Here is a 21,320-nt window from a genome sequence, read left to right on the forward strand (position 1 = left end):
GTGAAATCAGCACAACTGCCCGGAACAGATCTGAGACCCCCAGCGCAGCTCTTCTGCCATGCCAAGTGCATCGTCAGAAACCTCCTGGCACCAGCAGCACCCGTCTGCAGCTTCACACCTCACACTGAGCTTCACAGGTTTACAGTTGGCAGCAATGGGGTTCTTCTTTCCCGTGGAGCTGGAGGTGAACATAACACACTTCTCCAGCTGCAAAAGGCTATATTTCTACTGCCACTTAGTTCCCAAACTGTATTTCTTATCCTCCCTGGTGTCTAAAAATGCACATCTTTGGTTTCATGTGACCCATCCTTGAGGTGACGTCAGCTCTCAGAGGGGAAAGTGGGTGGTTTTCACAGGTTCTTCGGCCATTCCTCTCCTTAAGAGGAGCACCAACTGCTCTTCCCTCTCCTCTGGAAAGCTACAAGAGGGATGCAATCACAAACCACGTGCACTGTGTAGGCTGAAGAAACAGTGACGCTGCTGCCTGCATTACCTGTTTGGGTCATAAAAATCCATGGCCCTTTTCAGTTTATTGTAAGCAGCCACCCGGAAGGGGACAATTTCCACTGAAGTCAGGCCCGGCGCCATGCTGAGGACCTTCCCTCCCTGCGTGGGCTCATAGAGGTCCTTCTTGGTCTCAGGATGAGGCATGCCTGCAGGGTCGCGCCCCACAATGTAGAAATTGGCCCCAGCAATCATGCGAGCTCTGCAGTGCCACTGCACCTACAAAGGAGAGGCACAAGGAGTGTGGGCTGAGGGCTGAGCAGCAACCGAGCCGTCCGCTCCGACCTGCAAAAGAGATCCTGGCAATCCACACGCAGGAAGGAAGGAGCTGTGTCAGCAGCCTTGCTGCAGTTTCTCATGGCAATCAGACTGCCCAGAATCACCTTCCCTGCTTGGACCTGATGCAACGTCACAGTTCTCCTAAGGACATGTATTTCAAGGGAAACACTGCGGATGGGAACTGGTCCTGTTCCAATCTGGCAGCAAGTGGAGGTAGCGGTTTGCTTTTTGAACATGTGAAGACAGTGCCCACCGGCTGTTGAGTCCGACGCAGGCAACGGCTGCCCAAGCATCCCTCTCCTTCAAGGGAAGCTGAGTGTCTACCACTTTCATCCCACTAATTTAAGGCCAGATGGGAAACCACTGGCAGCAAACAAATGAACGACCCTGCCCAAGAGAGAAAAAGGTCACAGCGGTGAAGTCTGTTTCTAGCCCCATTCTCCCCAGGTCTCCACGCAGCTTTTGAAAGCACAGGAGCCCGTGGAGGCAAGCTCTGCAGGGAGACGGCTGCCCCAACAACCTGCAGGCAATCCGTGGAGGGAGCCAACAGTGAGGCAATGGCCACTGACTCCCTTCCCCGTGCCTTTCTGGAGCTGCAGGGGCAGGGCAGGCTGGCAGCAGGCATCCCCCCGGCCAGGCTTCACACCTCGCTGCAGTAAGCAGCCGATGGCTACGTTACCTCTGTGGGGCCAGCGTAGAGCATGGGAGAAGGGAAGATGGCAACGATGGTCGACTTGGGGTCCAGGACTTGCTCCTCCAGTACTGCTGCGTGCTGCTTCATCCGCCACTCCAGCGGGACATCGTCATCTTTGGTCCATCCTCCCAGAGGGTGCAGGAGAAGCACAGGGTTTTTGTAACCCCTCTCCAAAAGCTGGCACCGCGTGTCCTGCATGAGCAGGGCGTGCCCGTTGTGGACAGGGTTGCGCAGCTGAAATGCGAAGACAGCATCTAGAAGGGAAAGATTCAGAGGGTCACAGGCTTGTGCTGACCATCAGACCCTGCAGCTTCATTTACACACTATACATTTTGACACGGTCATAAGCTACATACGTCATAAGATGTGTGTCCTGTCTTCACGTGAGTGAGGCCTTAGATACCTCAGATGAGTGTTTTATACATGTACAGTGCCTCTTCATCGCTCTGCCAAGTTTATTTTCATTGCACCTGCTTCCCTCGGGGTCCATTTCAGCCCTATCAGCTCTCCTACAATGTTTTTACATACCACTGGGCACCTCCACCGAATTCTTAAGTGACCTGCCACCTCTCCAAGCTCAATGGCACCTTCAGGAAGGCCAACACTCACTCCCCAAAGTGAGGGTGTGTCTGACACCCGCCAGCCTTCTGGGGCAGACACCTGGGAGAAGACACCTGAGTTGTCCCCCAGGCGTGAAGGCCAAGCACATCAGCGCAGGGCTTTAAATGCCCAAAGTGCGGAAAGGGGGGCTCCGACTTGCCAGGGAGGACACGAGCAGGATGTTACCGCTTTCCAGTCCCATGCTCAGAGAGGCTTATTGAGAATGCAGCCCGTCACAAGCACCATCCTCCGCCAAGGAGACCCTGCGCCACTTTTTGTGCTGTGCCCTGCATCCCTCTTACTGCTCACCCACTGGAGCAGTTCCATTTTGGAGCATACAGAAGCTATTTGGCAAGTGCAGTGAGCTTGAGAGCAAGTGATCACAGATCACACAAATCTCCCTGCCACAGGCAGGGCAAGAAGAGCCACGTCACTGGTGCTAACCCAGGGTACTCACCAGCATTCATTTCTCTAAACTTCTGCTTGAGAGCAAGTGGTGTCAGGCGGTACTGGTCCAGCCCATCATTCCATTTGATCTTCTCCAGCACGAGGAGGTCTCCACCAACCAGCCAGTCTCCACTCTCCATCACCATCTGTAAGTTACCCCACATGCATTATGCAGGGGACAGCAAAATACATCCTCTTCCCTTTCCCAGTCTCCTTTGAAAAATGGTAGGCTTGACTCTGCTTGTAGGGTTATCTTCCCTTCTCATTCAGCACATTGTAGGCAGAAAACATTCTTATGTACAGTGACCACGTGAACCGAATGCCAGGAGCAGCACAGCCCCATAAAGCCAGGCATCAGCCACCAAATCCCCACCACTGCACCCAGCCGGGTGCTGGACCTCGGGTAGCCGGGGGTCTACAGGTTATGGCACAAGACCTTCCACCACCTCACTCTTTGCTCCTTCCTCCTGGAAATATGCAGGAGGAATAAGCCTGCTGCAAGGTAAGCAACTGCTGTTGAATAATTAAAAGAGGTATTTTAAGATAGGGGAAAAGAATTAACACAGCTTTAGCCTTTTGAAGCAAACAGCTCAAGTCACTTGGTGTAACCTGGAGCTCTCCCTTTCTAGAGTAAGTAGGAAGGGATAAGCCATAAAAATATAACACCCTTGTGGCTGCCTGCAGGAAACAGCCAAATCGAGGAGTAAAATGGAGCTAAAAGGAGCACAAATTAGCAATCTGCAGCATTAGTGTTTGGCAGCATCACTGAGATCATCATACCCCAAGGGCAGGAAAAGTTTGGGGGCTAAGCTGGTGACACACTAAAAATGTTTGGATGTAGGCACACTGGTGAAGGTATCTGAATGAAAGAAGCAGCTCTTCAGCAGCAAACGCATTTTCCCTTTCAGCTTGTGCTTGTTATCTGATGTTCTTGTTAAGCAGCAATCACAGCATTAACTTGTAAGCCTAAAAATTCAGTCCTGCCTGCTTGGGACATGATGGTTCCCAGAAAGTTCAGCTTGGAGAGCAGATAGAAGACCCATGGCCCTCGAAACCTTGGAAAAGTTCAGTTCTCCAGCCCTTGCTTGCATTTCCCATCCTGGCCAGGTTTCCCAGAGCAGCAAGGGAACAAACCTACCTTGACGTGCGGGTGCTTCACACACGTGGTGCCCCAGACGCGAGCGCAGCGCTCCTCCTTCCTGTGCTCGAAGTACTCGGGGTTCTTCAGGACTGCCACCCTCTGCCCTGCATAGCTGAGTGCCAGCGCCTCGCAGCCCTCCAGCCGCCCCTTGTCCTCTGTGGAGATGGGCAGCACGATGGGGATGCTCAGGTTGACAACGCCATCTGGCAAGAGATGGGGAGGATTTCAACATAACTCCAGCCCCGGGCACTGGTCTTGGGCACCGAGTAAAGAGAGGTTTTCAGAGGCACACATTCTGCCTTTGGAGAGCCAAATACTCCAGTATAGACTGGGGATTCACCATTGGTCATGTAAATTTATTCATTGCCCCGTTTTTTTCTGCACCGCTAATAAATAGCAATGTTAGTGGAATACAAAAAGCTCCTTATCTTTGGGCCAGAGATGTCTGAAAGGCACCTGGAGCACTTCATTACTTTCTGTACTCTATCTCCCTGGGAAGATTGGTTCATCTCCAGTTAGCTTGTTGTAAAGTCTCTGAAAAATTTAAACTTACTTGGAAAATGCAACCCTGGATATAACCCCTACCTCCTCTGCCAGGAGAACAACCTGTATTAAGATGGCTCCAACTTGGTGTTCCCTGGGGCATCTCATTCCCTGCACACCTCCTGAACTGCCTCTTCCAACGGGAGAAACACTGTCATGCTTTGCTTTGTTACTTTTTTTCCCCTGGATATCTCTATACTGTTACTCGTCCTCCTTTCCATCTCTGCAAAGTCCGTTTTTAATCCGTTTTCTGTGTGTGCACAGCAAGTCTACATTTGCACCTGTAGTTTCTAATTTCAGCACTGTCCCTAAATACCTCAAAGTCATGTTGGTTTCCCCCCCACTCCCCCAATTTCCCAGTCCTCCACTAAGGTCCTCTCATTTCTCCTTGGATATCCTGGTATTAATATAGAAGAATGAGTCTCTCCTGTGGGTTTCCATTCACAAACAAGAATGAACAAATCACGGATTCAATTTGTTCTGATCTGACTGAAATAATTTTGGACTCTTGAGAGTCTTAATTTGAGGATTTTGACTATGATGTAGATTTTTTTAAAATCTTTATTAAAATGTTTGCATTTACTTTTAATTCACAACTAGGTATCACTCGTCTGCCAGACAGCAATTTCAAGCACCTTCATGAAAAATCACAGCTATAGTCACATGGGATCCAATCAATATCAACTTTGTACATTTACATTATATTAACCAGTGATCAGTCAACAAAGGCAGCATGGAAAAAGCTGAATTATGAAACCAACAAATGATGCTGAAACGGAGATTCTTCATTCTTCATTTCCAAATGCAAGATGCAGAGTTAAAAAAGATAAATCACTTCAGCAAAGGCAATTACAAAATTACACAATTGGGATTTTTTTGAAGACTGGTCGGTAGGACACGGGGTATGCCATGCCGCTTTAACTGGCTGAATCATGGCCATGGCTGTGTTTAGTCTTATTATTTTTTATAATTTTTTTTTAAGTCTCAAAAAATTATTTATAGCAAAAAAATCTGGATTGGAGTAATTTCTGTACAGCCTAAGAACAGTTATATACATACCAGCTACAAAGCGATTCCTTCCTGGGAGAATACAAACACAATTAAGATAATTAACACTCACGGGCAGCAGTTACAGTAGCCATTTCAAGAACCAAAGCTGCTCATTTGAAACCTCCAGCAAGCACCGCCTAACCACAGGCAGGGTGCCCGCTGGCACGGCCACGGTGCCCCAGGGTGCTGCCCCAGCCTCTCTGGTGCTCGCCCGTCCAGCACGGGTCGCATTGGCCAGGAGCCATGTACTGCACCTGCGCTCTCACTGTCACCCTGTCCCAACAGAGGCACATGTCGCAGAGGGCTGAGTGCTGGAGACTCTGCGGCACTCCTGCTGGCTCCCCTACGATGAGCAGATCCACCTTTCTTCCTGGTGGCCATCACGCCTCTACACAAAGCACCTCATCCACCCAACTGTTGGAAATATCAAGGTGGGATTTACCGCTCAAAGTCCAAGCAAGAGGAGCATGAACTTGTACAAGTCCACCAAATTGCAGCCCTTCCAGGCACAGCTGGAGCTGCCCAAAACATCACCTGCACCCCAGGAGAAAAGGGCTGGACCAATGACTCTGGAAAGACCAGCCTCAAACGTCTCTTTGGCAACGCTGCACCCCAGCCTTGGCACCATGAGATGGAAACCCTCCACTGTTTCCTAAAGCTCTTCTAAGCAAACCAGGGATGTTCTCCTTCCTGCCTAGATGTCATCCTGTGGGCCTGACCACACAGATGTTGAGTTTGGAGTCTCTGTAGAGACAAGGTGGACTGGGTACTGATGTTGATGCCCTCTACTACAAGGAACTTGCTCTAGAGAATTCATCTCCCTCCAAAAGCTGGTGTCCTGAGCTTTGTCCCTGATACTGCGGGGCTCTACAAATCCTGAATGAATGCCCATGGACCCCAGAGGAGCTGTGCTCAGTCCTGACGACAGGCTGGGGGGGAGGGGTGGGCAACAGAAGAACGGATGTTCTCTGAGATGAGCCCCCGGCACAAAGTGCAGAGCTCTGGAGCAATGTGGTCATTACAGGGCTCCTCTGCAACCTCGTCAGGCACAACAGGCAGCTCAAGGACCACAGATCAGGGTCTGATAAGAAGGACATATGCTTTTGAACACTGTTTGCACACCAGGCAGGAGGTAAAAGGCTATGACATGTCCAAAAGCAGAAGCCTCCCCCCACCCAGACACTCCTCCAGTCCAAAGCAAGCAGTCCTGAGCTCTGCACCTGCTGCATGGTGCCCAAATCCTAGGAACAGCAGCAAATCACTGCCCCTGCCCCACATGACCATGGGAATCTCTAGAAGGAGGGCAAGATTGAAAGGGACTTGCTCACCGAGATCCCAAATCCCTGAGGCCAGAGATGGCTGTCAAGTTTACAAAACTCAAAGTGAGCACCCTGTGTGCATGTGAAGTCACAACAACAGCATCTACAGCTGAAAAGGAGGACAGAAATATCTACCACCCCGGTCTCATCTACAGCTGAGATGATCACTGCCTGAATACTCTACCTTTTCTAAGGATGAAGCACCTCTAACATGCTGCTAATGAATAGATAAACCTGATCTATTTCACATTACGGTAATGGATAAGCAGGAAAACAGGAAGAAAAAAAAAGTGAAATGAGGCTCTGCTCCTGTTTCCAAGGAACAGCTGTCTTCTCCTCCCACCTCGAATTTAGCCTGGCAGCCTCCCTGCTTTCTTGGCTTTGGGTTTGCATCTTTATTTATCCTGGTATAACAGAGCATGAAAAGAGCTACACAATGGCTCCCGAACCGTTGGACTGGCACTGTACAAGGTATCAAAGCTGTGAGCCAGGGCCCTGGCCATAGTACAGGGAACTTCGTCACCTTTCGTAACCTTTGCGGCGTGGCTTCCTGGCCCCTGTTGGTCCTTTATTAGCTCTTGCATTTAACACGTGAGAAGAAAGAAGGACAACACAGCCAAGCATTAAGCTTTTCTGTACGGCTGCCTGCCGAGCCATGGCAGGGTAAGCACCGTGTCCCGCAGCAGCTTGGCAGCCAGCGTTAACGCAAAGCGTGGGGATTCGTACCATTCAGCAGGGTGCCAAAATGGATCACTTGCAAGTACTCTGCCTCGCGCATGAATCCGGTCAGCGGAGTGGCCCAGCCTTCACTCAGCACCTGCACCCACTGCAGATCCAGCTGCAAAACAAACCCAAATGGCACTCCTGTCACCAGGTCACACTCAGAGGTTGTTTTTCCTTCCCTTCTGCTGCAACAGCACTCACATTTGTTTTGCTGCAAATACAGGACATTCATGAAGGGGGAGAAAGCCACTGGGGGTTAGTTTGGGGGTTTATTAAGCCAGACTCACATACTTTCATAGCACAACTGCTTGCAGGGCTGTACTAACGCAACGATGGAGACTGACAGCCCAGGCTTGCTACAGCACAGGGTGGAGACACAGCAGAAAATGGCTGAGGATCAGGACCGCACTTCAGCTCGCCAGAAACCACAGCCACAGAAGAACACAGCCATCAGAAGAACGTAGCCCCCTACAGCAACACCCTTGTTGAAACTTCTACCCTTTCAACAGCTAAATAATGACTGAATCACAGCACAGCATCTATGCGTGACGATACCTTAGTGATCTCGACGGATGGCAGCATCTCTGCTTCAGCTCGGACACTACTGAGTTTATTTTCAGGTACAAATAGCTCAAGAACATCCTTAATTGAGCTGTGAGGCACTATATTCTGAAAGAGAGAGACAGAGAGCAACTGTAAGTAGCATGTTGGTTTTTAAGTGCACACCAAAGAGCCAGTATCTGAAAGCACGTTTACAAAGCTGCTGGCGGTGGTGGCATAAAAATGACCTACTTGTGTCTGGAGGAGCTCCACAACCTGCTGAATACATTCAGACACCGACGCAACATTCGTTTTCAACACTAGTTCAGGAGATTCAGGCTTCTCATACTCTGAGTCAATCCCCGTGAATCCTACAGACAATTAAACCCAAACTAAATTTATTTAATGTAATACTCGGTGCTCTAGAGCCAACAACGCTGTACAAACAACAAGCAAGCATTCAACCATACGGGGTACTGCAAGTGACACTCATGACAGTGAGATTAGAGAAACAGGATACTGTTGTGTTCTACAAAGAGCCTTTAGTAACCCACCTCTACATGCAGAGCTGCAACAAGAATCTATCCAACACATTGGAAAGCAAAAGGCAAAATAAGAGCTCACTCTTCCATACCTTTGATCTCTCCAGCTCTTGCCTTTTTGTACAAGCCCTTCACATCTCTGCTTTCACAAACATTTAGAGGAGCATCTACAAAGATTTCAAAGAAAGGAAGTCCAGCTGCCTCATGAATTTTCCGTGCATTTTGACGATCCTGTTAGAAGAAAGAAGGGAAAATCATTCGTGTCTGAACTGCAGCAAGCACCTTCCCACTACATGACATGCCCTGGAATTCAACACAGATAAATTAATCTCTGGTATAGATATATTAAATTTTCACTAATTCTAATAAGGGTTTTTCATGTCCCTTTACTCCATTTCTTTAAATATCATTAAGAAAAATAATTTTAAAATCTACAACTTCGATCTATTATCAGCTGTTGCCATGTGAAACATCAAGAAGATCTCTTCACTGAGCAGGACAGCAGAACTTTAGAATGTGAATAATCATCTGCCCTGTGTCGAAAAAAAGAAACTGCTTGTATCAGCTTGATAATAGCAGCTACTTGGTATTCTCAGGAAGCGTAAAAACACAACCAATACTTCTTCAGAGCAGTGATAGCACTATGACAGGGTATTGTTTCTATGCCTCTTTTCTGCCTCCTAACGAGTTAATAATAGGAGCCTCTGCAGGGAGATTTTAAACTCCTCTTTGCTTTTAATAAGTTTGTAACACTGAAATTATTCAAAGAGGTCACATCAAACTGCCCTCCAGAAATCTGTACTGATTGTGTATAGTTCTGTGTATTGGTGGCATTTTCCAAAAGAACAGAGAAGTCAGAAGGAGCATCTGATGGCATATATAGGAAGTCCTCTACGTAAATCTCCCTTCCCTAAGAACAATCACGAGATCAAGGCTGCCCAGAAAAGAGCAGAATATCATGCAGTGAGTTTACCTTTGTAAAAGGAGAAATGAAACTAGTTATGCAGACAAGCCCAGCATCAGCAAACAGCTTGGCCACCTCTGCAATGCGGCGGATGTTCTCCTCGCGGTCCCCAGCCGAAAACCCCAAGTTTTTATTCAAGCCATGGCGAACATTATCACCATCCAGGGAATAGCAAGGGATGCCATGAGAGACCAAGTACTCTTCCAAAGCAAAGCCAATGGTTGTCTTGCCAGCTCCAGAAAGACCTGTTGGAGACAGAAAAGGGACGGTCAGGTCTGAGGCCAAAAGAGTGGAAATGAAAGTGTAACACAGTACCTCCTGGGACACTGGCAACTAAACTCCTTCTGTCTGAAGTTGTTTTAGGAAGGAATGAGGTAGGGCAGTTGGATTAATCTTTTTAGCACACAGTTACTACACAGAGCCCTGGTCAACCCTTCTTATTGAAGGGGTGACACTAATGGCACGAGAAAAGCTGCTATATCCCAACATCTGGAAGGGCTCAACCCAGCAGTGCCATAAAAGTACCTCTTGCTGGCCCATGGTAGGTACCAGTAAGTAAGGGAAGCTTGAAAGGATGCTGTTTCCTGTAACTCCCTGAGCATCTTCCTCTTCCTCCTCTGGTTCGCCCTATGAACAGCAAACTGCTCTCCCAGACTGAACCCAAGGAGACATTCTTGTCACAGCTGTGTGGGGTGGGACGGGGGCCCCTCTGCATCCACAGACACTTCCTTCTGCAGGAGCAGCACCCACAGATCCATGCTGGCAGGAGCAGGATTGTTGTGTAGACAAACAGCACATCTTCAGTTGCCCACGTCTCCGGGAGTCATTAGCCAGAAAGACAACAATCCAAAACAAGGTGGTTGTTTCCCATCCCAGCTCCATTCACTTGCACAAAAAGCACTAGCTACTGGCTGTGTCAGAAAGTGGCAAGCGCACCTGAGGCACCAAAAATTTCCCTTGGGTGGGGATCCGTGTGTTGAAAACTCCTTAAGATGGAAGAGGACCTTGACTTAGGAGAGTCCAAACACCACACTTGTCTCAAGAAACACTTAGCCTTGGAGAATCTCCTATGGAGAGAGCACCACCTGCCACCTGTTTTTATATCCTTTGCATGGCACCTACTATTGACCGCTCATGCAGACAAGACTCTGGGCGAGGTGGACTTTTGGTCTGATGCAGAACAGCCATGTTTGTGCTGGAAAGGAAACCTGGTTGGGCAGAGATGAATCCTGCTGGTTGTGCCTTCGGTTTTTGTAGTACAACAGACTTAACTCAGTTCTCCTGAGATGGCAACGTAGGCCATCCAAATGCCCTTCCATTTAATCCGTATAGTCCATGCAATGCAATGTCCTTCCATACAGTCTCTTAAAATGAAATTGATAAGAAGTTAGGACACCACTGTCTACTTCAAAGAATAACCACCAGACAGAGAAGCTCAAACCTTTCAGACACAAGATTTCTGAGCAATATTCACAAAAGACAGAAATTGCCTTGGATAGGCTTTTTGGCTTCAGAAATTTTATTAAAGCAGATTAGGTGTTGGCCTTCTTTTCGAAACTGAAGAGGGAACAAAATAGAAATGTGTTTTAATACAACATCTAGGACATAAGCTGATACGAAGGCAAATTAGAATGGCTTTACAAACCCTTCCACGTATGCCTTTCAACATCTTCGGGCAGTCAAAGGAAATGCCAATATTTAATAAGCAAAGAAACAGCTGGACAAGTGGCAAAAGACAGAGTTGTATAAATATTAGTGGAGCAAATTAAATGCAATTGTCATTTCTAGCAGCCCCTAATCCCCAAACAATCTTTCAAAGCAGAAGAGAAGGGCAACACATCGGAAGGCATACAAACCAAGAAATAACAGAAGAAACCTGTAAGGGCTGAGCAAGGAATTGCTTCCAGTGTGACTCACTCTCTGGGAGTCTTCAGACGAGACAACTGCCTTGTGCTGCTCACAAGGTCACTTTAAACACAGTAAACCTAGGTGTCTAATGAACTTCCCACTGACTCAAAAGGAAAACATCCACATGCTGTTTTGGACAACCCTGGGCATGTTTCACTGTCAAAGACTGGCTGGATTTGAGCCAAAGCTTCCTCAGCTACACACTTGGGAACAACAAGTGCAACCCTTAGGGCTTCTGACATGTTCAAAGGAGCCTGATAACAGCTGTGAAATTCATAAAAACATTAGTTATGGGCAGTAGCTTCCAGGGAGAATATCTTGCTGTGCCAGCACTGTGTGTCAGTGTTTCCCACATGTAAATGTTTTGCAATTCCCAGTTCAAAAGGAATGCTGACGTTTCCTGTGGATCCCCAACCTCCACCTCTGAGCCATACTCATGTATGCAGGTGGGTTTCACACATGAAGCCACCCTTTCGCGCCTAGACAAAATACCTGTTAGCCAAACGGTGCAGCCTCGAAATCCACCCCTGGTACCAACGACTTGTCCTCTCTTACTCCTGCTGACATGATGGGCTTGGTAAACCACATTGGTTGATCCCTGATGAAAAAGCAAAACAAAACACTTTTGTTACCTCATTGCTGTGGGTACAAAAGAAAATCTCAGCAGGGACTAATATAAAGGAGAGAAATGCAAATTCATTAAAAATCTGCATGGGCCATTGCAGCGAACTTTGGCAGCTTGGTACTTTGGTGTAAGTTGGATTTCTGTCTGAACAACGCAGACTTGTTGGAGTGCTTCTGATGGCAATGCCTTTGTGTCTGTCACTGCTGGCAGCGGCAGCAGGTGACTTGCTTTGCTGCAGGAGTGCTGCCAGGTGACTGATACACCCGCGACCAGGCAGGGGAGGACACCGAGTCCTGCAGAGACACAGGCAGCACACTCCCTGCCTCTTTGGCATTTTAAAATATAGGCAGACTCCCCTATTATTTTAATTATGCTTGCAAAACAAAAGCAACTTAGGTGCTAATTTCTTTTCCGTGTTCAATGTAACACGGCTGCTTAATAATTGCAGCTGAGGCAAGAAGCGGCAACACAACAGGGCCAGGACCCAGCCGGGGAAGATGGTGGGATCAGAGAAACCACCACCCAACATGCACACATGCACTCCTGGCGCAAACAAGGGACCAGCACAATGCTGAGCCGCAGGCGTGAATTTTGGTGCTTCCTAACACTGACCCACTGCAGGCAAAGCAGCCCCAGCCTCTCTGCTGGGACACAGACTAAAACAGCTCATCTGTGCCCTGCAGCTCCAGCAACAATACTTTGACAAAGATTTTTTGCACATATGAGACCTTATTAATTGTGAGGATTACACTTCCAACTGAGGCATCCAGAGGAAAAGTCTCAGGAGGGTCTGAGGATATAAACGTTTTCTCCACAGCCAGATTCTGCAGGACCATAGTTTATCTGTTTCATGTCATCAGTACGAGAGTGGGTCTCGGCTTTCCCATGATTTACTTCTCGCTATGTAAATATTTCTACATCTGAAGTCACAGCAGGGAAGCGATTATCTTTCATTTATCGAAGAAAAAAATTAAAAAGAGGAACGGGAGAGACAATAAAGTAAAGGTCACTTTTAAATGTGTTAGCAAAATACATAGTTTCTTTCCCCGCCCCCCTCCCCCCCCCGCCCCCCATCTGCTTGCAGGGCCATTAACACTTTAACATGATTCAGTAAAGGTATAAGCATTCATTGGAGACTTGGTATTTTGTATGCAAGAGAGGACTCTGCCTGCACAGAAATGTGAGTGAAAGTTACTCCATAACAGAAGAGGAAAAATACCCTCCTCTCCTCACCTGTTTTCATTATTAACTTTCAGAGAGACCAGCATCCCAGTAAAGACCAATCTCCCATCACAGAGATTTAAAACTGTACTCAGAATTTCACGCCCATTTTCAATTCAGTTTTAGTAAAAGGCTCCAAAATTAGCCTCTTTATGCCTGCGAATTTGCCATCTGCAATTGCTTGTGGGCACACAGAACAGCCACTCCACTCCAGAACATTTTTAACATACTGGTAAGAATAGCTGTGTCCAAAATAATCACAATAATGATCATAAAACTCAGCTTCAAGGTTAACTCTCAGCAAAACTCAACGTCGGTGCCACAACTGCGAGATTCCACAGGAGGAAGCTCTGGGAGGGAGAAGCAATTGCTCCAGAGCTGGCCCAAGCTGACCAGTCCCCACCCCATGCCACCACTGCACATCTTGACAGTAAGTCCTGGACTAAAAAGGTTTTCGGGGTTGTTGTCTCAGCCACCTCCAGTACCCACTCCAGGATTCTGACTTCCCTTTTTTGTTGCCGCAGCCACCAGGGTGGGTCCCTGGCACTGCTTCTCCCTTCCACGGTCATTTCAAAGGATAAAATCAATTACTGGGGGGTTGGAGTGCAGTGGATGGACAAGACGCCGTCTGAAACACAGAGCCTAGGTACCACAGCAAAACAAAAGCAAAAAATGAAAACCTCTCTAGACCTGACCCTGAAAAGGTGAGTGAGCCCAACACATCCTCAGAAAATAAAAGGTGAGTGACTCAGGAAATAAAAGGTAAGTAGCCCAAGATTTGGTTTTGGGGTTTTGTTCTATTTTGTTTTTTTTGCAGGGCATTGTCAAAAGTCTGGCTTAACATTGTGAGCTTGCAAAGGTGAGACAGCACTACCGTGGTTTAATTTTCACCTGTCTCCAGGGGTTCAGGGTTTGGCAGTGAGACTAAATGAGCACACACAGAAGATCCAGCTGACAAAAATAATCTCTTCTCCCAAGACGCATGGGTGTGTTTCTGCTGTGTTTACTCCTGGTTGAGCTCTGGCACAGCTCTGAAATTATGTGTCACCTGGCCAAGGACACTCAGCAAAGCACGAGTGCCCAAACTCACCTTCCTAACAACTTGCCACCGCTCTGCCCTGCAGCAAAACCTTCCCTGCTGCAGTGTATCACCTGCCCAGTGGTTATACACCTCTCAAATGGAGCATTCCAAGAAACGTGAAATGGGTACTTTGCAATTTGTTTGCAAACCACAACAGACAAGACTGGTATTTCTGCATAGAGAAATGAACCTGCACACCTCAAATCCCTCTTTCATACCCTTTGCATCAGGATGAACGCCAGCCGCACACTTGCTTTTCCAAAATGTTGATCTGCTGCATCTGTCCAGCAGGAGATTAACTACGGTAACATCCGAGCCTTGGGAAGATGCAGGAACTAACACACTCCTACATGGCTGACTTAACAAGATGGTTTTGTTAAAAGCACGTGTTGCTGCGCCATAAATCTGCACTATGCATGCATCTCAGAGCTTTTGTTTTGCATGTTGGCTTCTTCTGGAGCTTGGGAAAGCATCACTAAGGGCATTTTTGCAATTCAGCAATTCTGTCAGATCTCTCCTATCTGCTGGGGCCTCCGGACAGCACCAAACCCCTCTGATTTTTCTGCTGTGTTAATAATCTTGCCTGTAAACTCTTCCTAACCCTGAGCAACTGCTTGCCCCGTGCCAACTCAAATTCTTGTCGCCAGCTATGCCAAAAGTTAAAAAAGACTGAGAGAAAGACGAGCATGCGGCAGACGGCTGGGCTGGCAGCTTGCTTGGCCGGGAACAGACTGTTCAGCAGGAAACATGGACTTCTCACCTAATCATCCACCAGCTGGGACATGGCTTGCGAATCCAGAGCTGAAGCACGATCAAATGGAGTGAAGGCACCACCAAAAACAGGCTACAATGGCCCAAGAGCAAACCTTGGAGAAACTTCATCTAGGACCAGCATATACTGCAAGACCATTGGAAGCCAGAGATAAGTGGTGCAGGGGGTTTAATCAGATGCAGGGCTACCCTACCAATTTTATTCTCAGCTTTTAACCTCATCATCATAAACCAATCATAATTAAAAGAGATAATCCAATCATCGTCACAACACACTCACGCCTGGATGTTGGGCCACACAGTCCACATAATTTAGGGACAGTGGTAAGCATTTCTTGCAATAATCTAGATCAAAGAAGCAAGGTTTGGGAGAAGAACCTCTTGCCTATAATTCAGCCCCAAACAAAGCTCCAAGCAAGGCAAAAAATGACCTGGCAGCATCTCCAAAAAAAAAGCCACGCAGCCTCTGGGAGCCAGATGGTTAAGGACACTGCCATGCTCTCTCCTTTCCTTGAAGATCTGCTATTTCACCACGTCTGCATGATCTCAGTGCTCAACCCACCCTGTCTTACATCATCCAGGAAATGAGAAAAAAATAAAGACATGGCTCCAAACCTTGTACTGAGGCTGCAGTGGACCAAGAAGCCAAATCCTAACTCTGCTTTTGGCCTTCCCTCCTACTGAACCTTTTCACAAAGTTGACAAACTGGGAGACACCAAGTTCTCTGGTGTATTTAAGATCAGGTTTGACTGAGCTACCTGCCAAGTGTCTCCTGGCCTGGCTTCCAAAAGAAACGAAGTTTTTTGGCCGCCACCCTGGGGACAAGATACTCCCCTGCTCTGTGAAAGCGGGTTGCAGACAGAAGCAGCAGGCTTTTCCTTGGTGCTCCTCCTGAACAAAGAGATGTGACCTCTGAGACAAGAGAGTCCACCATAGCACAGACCTGCTGAAAATCAGGAAACATCAGTGAGCTTCCACTGTTCGTGGCATCTGAAAAAGCACCCTCAGCTCTTAAGTATTTGGCCCCAAAAGGGAGCAGCTGTGCTTGCCCACATAAACTGAAAGTTGCGTGTGACTATCCAGAGAGGAAGTATTATCAGGGAATACATTCTTCTCTCTCATCTGATAGCTAAATGCACGGTATCTGTGGGACCTCTCCCAACCATTGCCAACATTTGTGGGGAGCAGAACCACTGCACATTTAACAGAAAATACACTAGATGAACAACATTTAGGGTTGTACCAACGAATTACACAGATGATTTGCCATCTTCTACCAAAAATTCAAGTACATATGAACGCTGGTCCTTAGGACACAAGACAGCATCTCCTCCTGCCCCACCTACCCATTCTTTAGCCAGCATCTCCACAGCTGCATAATGAACGGGACCAGGGCGAGTATCAAGTACGAGTGCCACATCCCGCAGCTGAGGGGTGGAAATGAAGGATAAAGGACAGGAGCTGAGCAGGACATTCAAGAGATCCTCTAAGTGCATACAACATTCTCAGGCCAACCCTTGCTCAGCCATCCACAGAAGGCAGAGCTCTCCAGTGTTGCAGGAGGAAATATTTGTCATTAGAAAGTGGTGCTGGTCATCATGAAGGCCAATAAGGTCTAAACCAATGTCCTTATTGTGCCCTTAATTCCCCTCTGCCACTGCAGGAGTATCGCTGCCTGCTGTAGCTGGCACAGGCAGGGTACTGGAAGCTGTCCAAGAGCCACGGCTTGTGGCAAGCTGCAGCAACATCCTACCCCAGAGGACTCCCTCCTAAAAACACAGCACAGATCAGCCCAAGAATGAAGCCAGCAGAGAAATGCTCTTGTAGCGCAGTGCTATTCAGGGCATGTTAGTCACACGTCCGGCTCACTTAGCACAAGGGCCAGCCTCGTACAAACACAGTTAACGTCCAGCTGGCAGCTGGCAGTGCTCACAGCCCCGGGGAAACCCTGACCCAACAGTGAGGGTAGGGTCAGGACTCCCCCAGCTGCATTTTTATTTATAGGGCTATTTCACATCATTAGGAATATGATTCATTTTTTTCCAGTCAAGTATTTAATACACACCCTATTTTGGTACTGCAGCCTGGACATCTCTCTAGGAGGAGGGAAAAAAAAAAAAAAGTAGAGGCTTTCAAAATGTTTTCAGCTGATCATACTTGTGAATGGTAAAATAGGCTTTTAAAATGATAAAATGATCAAGCCAGCTCTTAAGTTTGAAGTCACGCACTTGCTTAAGCCTCCAGAGACTGATACAACTTACTGTTTAAAAACTCCTACCAAATCCTGCCATCATAGTAAAAAAAAAAAAAAAAAAAAAAAAAAAATCATTTGTACCGTCCGTTGAATTCAACGCATAAAAATTACGTTCACGGAACTTCCTTAAAAAATTATTTTCTTCTACCAGGGCAATTCCCACAGCTGCTCTTGCAAATGGACGAGCTGACATCATGGAGAAGATAATGCGTCCATCACCAACACGGGGGAAAAAACCTTCTGTAGAAGAATAATTTGCTGCAGAAAAGCAAAACCATTTTCAAAAGGAGGAAGAGAGGAAAGAGAGGGGGTTTGCCTGCGGAAGCAAAGATTTGATAATGATCATATTGAAGAATGATAGAGAAACAGAGTCTCTAAAGTCCTGATTTAGCTCTTGTAACCCTAAACCTATACACTTTTCCCAAACTTGAGTTTGATTTCATTTAATGGACTAAGGCAACAAATGATTCAAAATCAGCTCCACTACTTCCCAGGGGGAAACCCCACCAAGATGGAGTTACCCTTGGAAATTCTGCCCACTTTACCTCCCAGGATTCCATCATGATGACATGGGAGCCTGGCTTACAGGTCCAGATGGGGAAGTGGGACTTCTCAAACACCCGAAATGTTACCGTACCACCCACCTTCCCAGTTCCCATGCTGTTGCGTCCCCTCTCCCCTGCATGTGGGACTCATCTGCTCTCCCACCACCCATACATGAGCAGAAATAATGTTGTGTTTTGTTTTTAGACTTAGCTGAGTAATACAGCAATGTGTCACTCACTAAATACCCTTCAGAGCGTGCAGGTCTGGGGTTGCCAGCATTCCCTCGCACCAGGCAAGATGCTGAAGTGAGCTCCCTCTCTTCGTTCAGCACACTGAATAGACACAACAGACCTCAGTCACTCCTTGGCACCCTCCGTCTTTGACGCTTGTTCCTTTTGGCATCACTACCTCAGCCTCTGTCCCCTACCAGGAACATAACACAGAAGATCTTAAGGAGACCAGCAGAGACATCCTAGTTACCTGAAACAAGCAGTCTTTCAGCTTGGAGACAGACGGTTGGAGATGCCAAACATCACTAACACACGAGGTTTTCAAGGTGCTGTTAGCTAAAGTGTTTTCTTCTTAACCCACAGGAATTTTTGAGCTCTTAGCAAGACCTTATTTTGATTGCAGCTAAAATATTTTTCTCTTGGTATAAATTTGCATGGGTTTAGTTGCCACAATCAAGTTTTATACAACCCTGGCAAAAAAACCAACCAACCAACCAACCAACAACAAAACAAAACAAAAAAACCAAAAACAAAAAAACACCAAAAGCAGGCTCACATTCCAGTCACCTTGCAAACCAGACACTGGTTTCTAGACTGTGTGACTCCAAATCAGCAGGCTGGGCGTCAAAATCTGCCCTTCTGAAGACACTCACATCAGGCATTTCTTTATCTCTGAATTAGATGATGTCACTATTTTAATTTCCTCAACACAGGAAAACTAGTGAGTCATCCTGTGCTCCTACATTTTTCAGATGAATTTGCAAGGCTGGGACAGATGTTATAAAAACAATCTTCCTGTCTTCATTCCAGAAATCACAAGGGACAGCTGCATGGGCAACAAGTATTTGACAAACAACGCATCTTGTCAGCCGCTGACAAAAATAACAATTTAAACAAGGAATCCTTCCATGGTTGCCATATTTTTAATATCCAGAGCAGTTCTGCTAAATTATCTCCCCTAAATGATCCCATTTCAGCAGTTTGGCTCATGCTCATTTTGCAAAGAACAAGATTGACGTTGCAGAAGGAGAACGGTTTTGCTTTGATGCCTAGGGTCTGTTACAGGGCTGCTCTGGATCACGCCAGAACCACAGTACCACCCTCAATTCAAAAAACGGTTATTTTGCAAAAAGAGGGAACCTAAATGATACTTTCACTGCAGTACAGGTAAATTTTGGGACTGAACACCCATGGAAAGCAATCAAGCACGTCTATTTGACCTCTGAGAAAACCAAAAAGAAGGGAATTATGTGACCAGAACGTAGGTGACACAGAGATGGAGTAGCCCAGTGATCTCCACCAGCAAATTGCGCCCAACAATGCACAGAGCTGTGACCGACAGCCAGCTGAGCTGCTTTGTGTGGTGCAACAGCATCTGCGTGAGAAATGCTGTGCCAAATCTGAGCAGCACACTGCCGCTCCCCTACCAGGAAAAACTACCCAGTACACACGGTCATGCTTTTGTATCTTCTTTTGGAGAAAAATATTAGGTTACGGAAATAGTAAAATGACTATTAGTCCCTCAGATTTCAGGGACAAGACAAAAGAAGGACAAGGGTACGTTTTTACTACACTAAGTTCAGTACCAAAAAATTTCCAGGTAGGATTTATATTTACATGTAATTGTTTTTCTTTCTTGAATATGAGATTTAGGAATTTAATTAATTAATGGGTTGTGGCTCTCTATGGCAAATAAGCCACCGCACATGTCCCGTCTCTTACCGTGACAGAACAGGCACGCTAGCCCTTAAAACAAGCAAGACAGACAAGCCAGGGCTCCTGCATCAAATATCACACAAAGAAAAACTTGCAGTACAGTGTCAGGAAATTGTCAGCTAAGCTAAATTTTGTTCAGTTGTAAGACACAACTAAAACCACAAGCTCTGCTGTTCAGAGATGCTACACGGGACAGGCTTACCCAGACGGTCCTTCAGCAAATGCCAGGATCCAATGTGTCAGAGCGATATTCTGTTTCATCAAAACCATTCCCTTTGAGAGCTCCAGAAATTACTTCAACAAACCAGGACCACTGTGAACTTACCTTTAAAAGTTGAACCAGCACTGCTCTACACAAAACACAGTAAGCCACATTCAGCAGTTTTGTGTCCCTATTAACTCAGTTTGCAATAGGTTTTCAAACTTGGAGGCCAACATCTAACCTTGGCTATGAGCAGGCAGGTGGGACACCAGCTCTATCTTCTGCTAAGGAAGAAAGCAGAATCTCCTTCCACCCTCTGAGCTAGCACAGGCTGAACTGAGACCATCTCGGCTCTAAACAATATGGGGACAAGATACCTGTTTTTAACATGCCCATCATATCCCTCTCAAGAAAGAAATCCTGCACCTTTTGGGAAGCTCTAGCAGTTTCATAAGCAGTGGAAGCTACAGAGGATCTGCATTTCAAGCAGCTTCATCAGGTTTTAAAATGTATGTGTTTCCATGAAAGAACTAACCCTCTTGCATCACTTCTCCTCTACAGGACATCGTGGCAACCTGCTGAAAGAATAAAGCTGGACACAAGTCCAGGCTGATGGGGGCTCAGCATCGCAGCCACACAGTGCCTCTCCCTGCCTCATTCGGTATCCAGGAGGGACACACAGCCTTGCACCTGGCATCCTGAACACCATGCTCTTGACTTCGCAATGGTCAGTGGCCACCGGCAGGTGACAGGAGATCTCTCTCCACCTCAGCAATGTTTTTAAGGTTTGCAAACTGCAAAAGCAGCAGCAGGAAGGACTGTGGGGAAACTGGGCCAGAACCACCACACAGGACACAGTTAAATGGGGGAAGTCCACCGGGCAGGCCAAAAGGTCACTTGGCCTGAAAAAATCATTAAGATTAATTCACGGAAGGAAAGTTCATCAAGGACTACGAGGAAGAAAGGCATGGCCTCTGGTATCTCAAGTCGTAAATCAATGGAAGCTGGGACAATGCACCGTGGTGTCCCAGCCATAAACTCTTTCCTTGCCCCTGCTCTCAGCTGCTGCTGGAAACTACAGACTGGGCCAGACAGACCCTTCCCTCCCTCAGTACCACCTCTGTCCCCCTGGAATTTCTGTTGGCTGAAGGCAAGGCCATTTTCACAGTCATGCCATTGCCCATGCTACCCTACACAACAAGCTGCTTGAGACAAGTACAAGTTGAGGACTCCAGTTTGGGGACGCCAGGATGAAGGTTTCCTGCCCCATCTACCTGTGCATCTGACCCACATAAGCTGCAAGACAGGCTTTTAATTACCTGAGTGCACACGGGGTTACCTAGACCCTTGCCTAAGTCAGCACCGACAGTATTGTACTCTCCTTGAATCATTGGCTAATCAGCATTTCCCTCACCCCTC

General features: G+C 47.1%; 1 protein-coding gene across 10 annotated transcripts in view; it reads right to left on the reverse strand.

Moving 5' to 3' along the window:
• PAPSS2 (3'-phosphoadenosine 5'-phosphosulfate synthase 2) overlaps positions 1-21,320 on the reverse strand; it is a 49,029-nt gene that overhangs the window by 2,567 nt on the left and 25,142 nt on the right. For 5 of the 10 annotated variants that reach the window (XM_040606293.1, XM_040606299.1, XM_040606297.1 and 2 more), the window contains 11 exons: positions 12,608-12,826; positions 11,747-11,852; positions 9,356-9,591; positions 8,475-8,613; positions 8,093-8,211; positions 7,856-7,969; positions 7,304-7,415; positions 3,663-3,868; positions 2,535-2,670; positions 1,463-1,731; positions 494-723 (listed from right to left, as the gene is read on the reverse strand). In XM_040606293.1, the coding sequence (XP_040462227.1) occupies positions 494-723; positions 1,463-1,731; positions 2,535-2,670; positions 3,663-3,868; positions 7,304-7,415; positions 7,856-7,969; positions 8,093-8,211; positions 8,475-8,613; positions 9,356-9,591; positions 11,747-11,852; positions 12,608-12,715 (1,775 nt within the window). In that variant the 5' untranslated portion in view covers positions 12,716-12,826. Of the gene's footprint in view, positions 1-493; positions 724-1,462; positions 1,732-2,534; positions 2,671-3,662; positions 3,869-7,303; positions 7,416-7,855; positions 7,970-8,092; positions 8,212-8,474; positions 8,614-9,355; positions 9,592-9,871; positions 10,711-11,746; positions 11,853-12,607; positions 12,827-14,941; positions 17,233-17,288; positions 18,177-21,320 lie in introns of those variants that run through there. The other 5 variants (XM_040606292.1, XM_040606296.1, XM_040606300.1 and 2 more) reach the window with 5 other exon arrangements.

The sequence above is a fragment of the Falco naumanni genome, chromosome 9, assembly GCF_017639655.2.
Source record: "Falco naumanni isolate bFalNau1 chromosome 9, bFalNau1.pat, whole genome shotgun sequence".
Lineage (NCBI taxonomy): Eukaryota > Metazoa > Chordata > Aves > Falconiformes > Falconidae > Falco > Falco naumanni.